General features: G+C 38.3%; 1 protein-coding gene across 1 annotated transcript; it reads right to left on the bottom strand.

Moving 5' to 3' along the window:
• Positions 1–1,278: 1,278 nt before the first annotated feature.
• On the bottom strand, positions 1,279–2,275 carry SARC_14168 (hypothetical protein; the record flags this gene model as incomplete). Its single annotated transcript, XM_014291700.1, has 2 exons — positions 1,279–1,326; positions 2,166–2,275. Coding segments are annotated over 2 exons (158 nt in total), but the record flags the coding sequence as incomplete, so codon positions are not given.
• Between the last annotated feature and the right edge of the window lie 338 nt (positions 2,276–2,613).

Below are 2,613 nucleotides of genomic sequence, written 5' to 3'. Positions count from 1 at the left end.
TATATATATATATACATATACATACACATACACACACACATTCTATATATATGTGTGTATATTTATTATAATATATCTATATATATATTTCTGTATCTATATATTTTTGTTTATATATTTTACTGTATATATATAAATATATATATATATATATATATTATATATATATATATATGTATGTAAATATGTATATAGAGACCTTGAGCGACTTCTTTTTGAAAGACAGCTTGTAAATGTAAAAACAAGTATAATAAGCCGCCCAGTATAGGAATTGCAAGTCTTCCAGTCTGTATCGCAACTCCTAAACTAGACGTGAAGTCATCCAGACAGGTATATCAACAAAGAAGTTCTCCACCGTCGCTATCATCGCCGCCGTAGTCGTGGCCGCCAGTGCACCGCTCCGTCCTCACAAATTGGTTCAAGATCACTCGTGCCAAGACGCGTGAGCGCAACTTGTATACACTAACAGGACGCATTCACACGAACAAGGACTGTTGCCAGCGGTCTGAAGTGTGGCGATCTTGATCTTGAGAAATATTCTAAGGCTTGCAGATTTAATTGAGCTAGTGAGTATTCTCACTGATAGATCAACTTAGTACACATAGCAACTGATTGCTGCTTCTCTCATATACACATGTTCAATTGGCCGCATCTCCTCCTATTCTCACCAGGTACGATGTTTTATAGGCTCAAGAACGAACGCGGACGCATGCACAACTTGAACGAACAACTAGTAAGTAGCCTCCTAACACGGAAGGAATACCCAAGCCCGATTGCAACAGCACGCTGGAGCACACATTTGCAATGGATTTTAAATGCTCTGTTTCACATTCGCCATAACCTTACTAAATATTTATGAAGATTAATCAGCGGGGAGAGTTTATAGAAATTTAATCTTGGTTATGTGGTGCAAGTTACACCCGAAACACCAGACGTTTGGATATTCAGCATTCACCCTTAATGCTTTGAACATGTTGGTGGTAGTGAAAACAGAAAAGAATCGAATTCAGCAAGTGCTCCGGTAGCTAATTTCTTGAAGCAGCAAGTGCTCCGGTAGCTAATTTCTTGAAGCAGCAAGTGCTCCGGTAGCTAATTTCTTGAAGCAGCAAGTGCTCCGGTAGCTAATTTTTTGATGCAGCAAGTGCTCCGGTAGCTAATTTTTTGATGCAGCAAGTGCTCCGGTAGCTAATTTCTTGATGCAGCAAGTGCTCCGGTAGCTAATTTCTTTATGCAGCAAGTGCTCCGGTAGCTAATTTCTTAATGCAGCAAGGCTTTTAACTAGTCCACGAACTTCATCTCTTGCTTGCGGTTTTTAGCGTATTTATCCTGAAAGGGGCAATTCGAGAGATATAGTATAGTATAGTCAGTCAAAAGATTCGAGATTCTGAAAATTGGACCCGGCACATCGTATGTGTGCAAGCTTATAACTCTTACCCAACCAGACCACATAAAAATACACACACACACACACATATATATATATCTAGATAATATATAAATATATATATATATCTATATTTAAATAAGATATATATATATATATATACAAACACACACATACAAGTACATAATACATATACAAAATATAATATATATATATATATTGTGATTAGATTCTACAACCCTTACAGGAAATGCTGAATACATTGGCGATGAGTCTACTATGCTCTTGCAAAAAACCTGCTTCGTGAACTTCAGCAATCCTAAGGATACTATGTGACCATAACTCGTACTACAGATACTGGATGGTCAAAATTAGTACTAAGAAGGTACATCATCGGACACCAAGAGTGCCATGAAGTAAAATGTGCGTCCTATTCCTTGCATGCAGGGGGTCATGTTTGTACAACTCTTCACTATTGTCTACATTAATTGTTATGGGTACGTGCCTGGTCCAGTATAAATACGTACTACTAATTATTCGATTTCTGCGTCAAAATATATTCATTTGCTAGTTGTCCACGAGGTCTCAATGTGTTGCGAGAACACAAGCATATGTATGATAACAGGTAAGCACTTCATCTGTCTGTGCCGATGGAAATGCCCAGGTCCAAGCCGTTGTTCAGTACTTTTTTTTTCGCCATCTGGGTGTGCGTACGCCCGTCTTACTGTAGTTCATAAGCTACGACTGTACTTTCTAGCCATTTAGATGGGTGTAAGCCTACCTTGTAATTGTCGTACAGAGACTGTAGTTCGTTGAGATACGACTGCTGGTAAGCATCCACCTCCTGCTCCGACGGGTTGTCATTCTGCTCCACATCAATCGGTTGACCGACTATAAGCAATTGAATCGGAAGAAGAAAAAGGTTGATCAGGGTTTAGGGGTTTAGGATCAGCAGATGAGATAGCCTCCTCAAACATTTATTTAGGAATCTATGAGATAAAAACTGATTGCCTATCTGAAAAGCAGAGATCTGTAGTGGCAATCCATACTTCTGACGAATTACGCTAAGCGCATTACTAATTCGTAACGCACCTTAAATGAATACAGATCAGTAATACCTATTACTAACCAACATAAATAACAACGGCCTTAAAGTACACTACATATGCAATGTAAATACACATCAGTAATACCTACTACTAACCAATATAAATAACAACGGCCTAAAA

This window comes from Sphaeroforma arctica, assembly GCF_001186125.1.
Source record: "Sphaeroforma arctica JP610 unplaced genomic scaffold supercont1.4242, whole genome shotgun sequence".
In the NCBI taxonomy this organism is placed as follows: Eukaryota; class Ichthyosporea; order Ichthyophonida; genus Sphaeroforma; species Sphaeroforma arctica.
The sequence above is the reverse complement of the archived record's forward strand: the minus strand, read 5'-3'. Positions and strand labels throughout refer to the sequence as shown.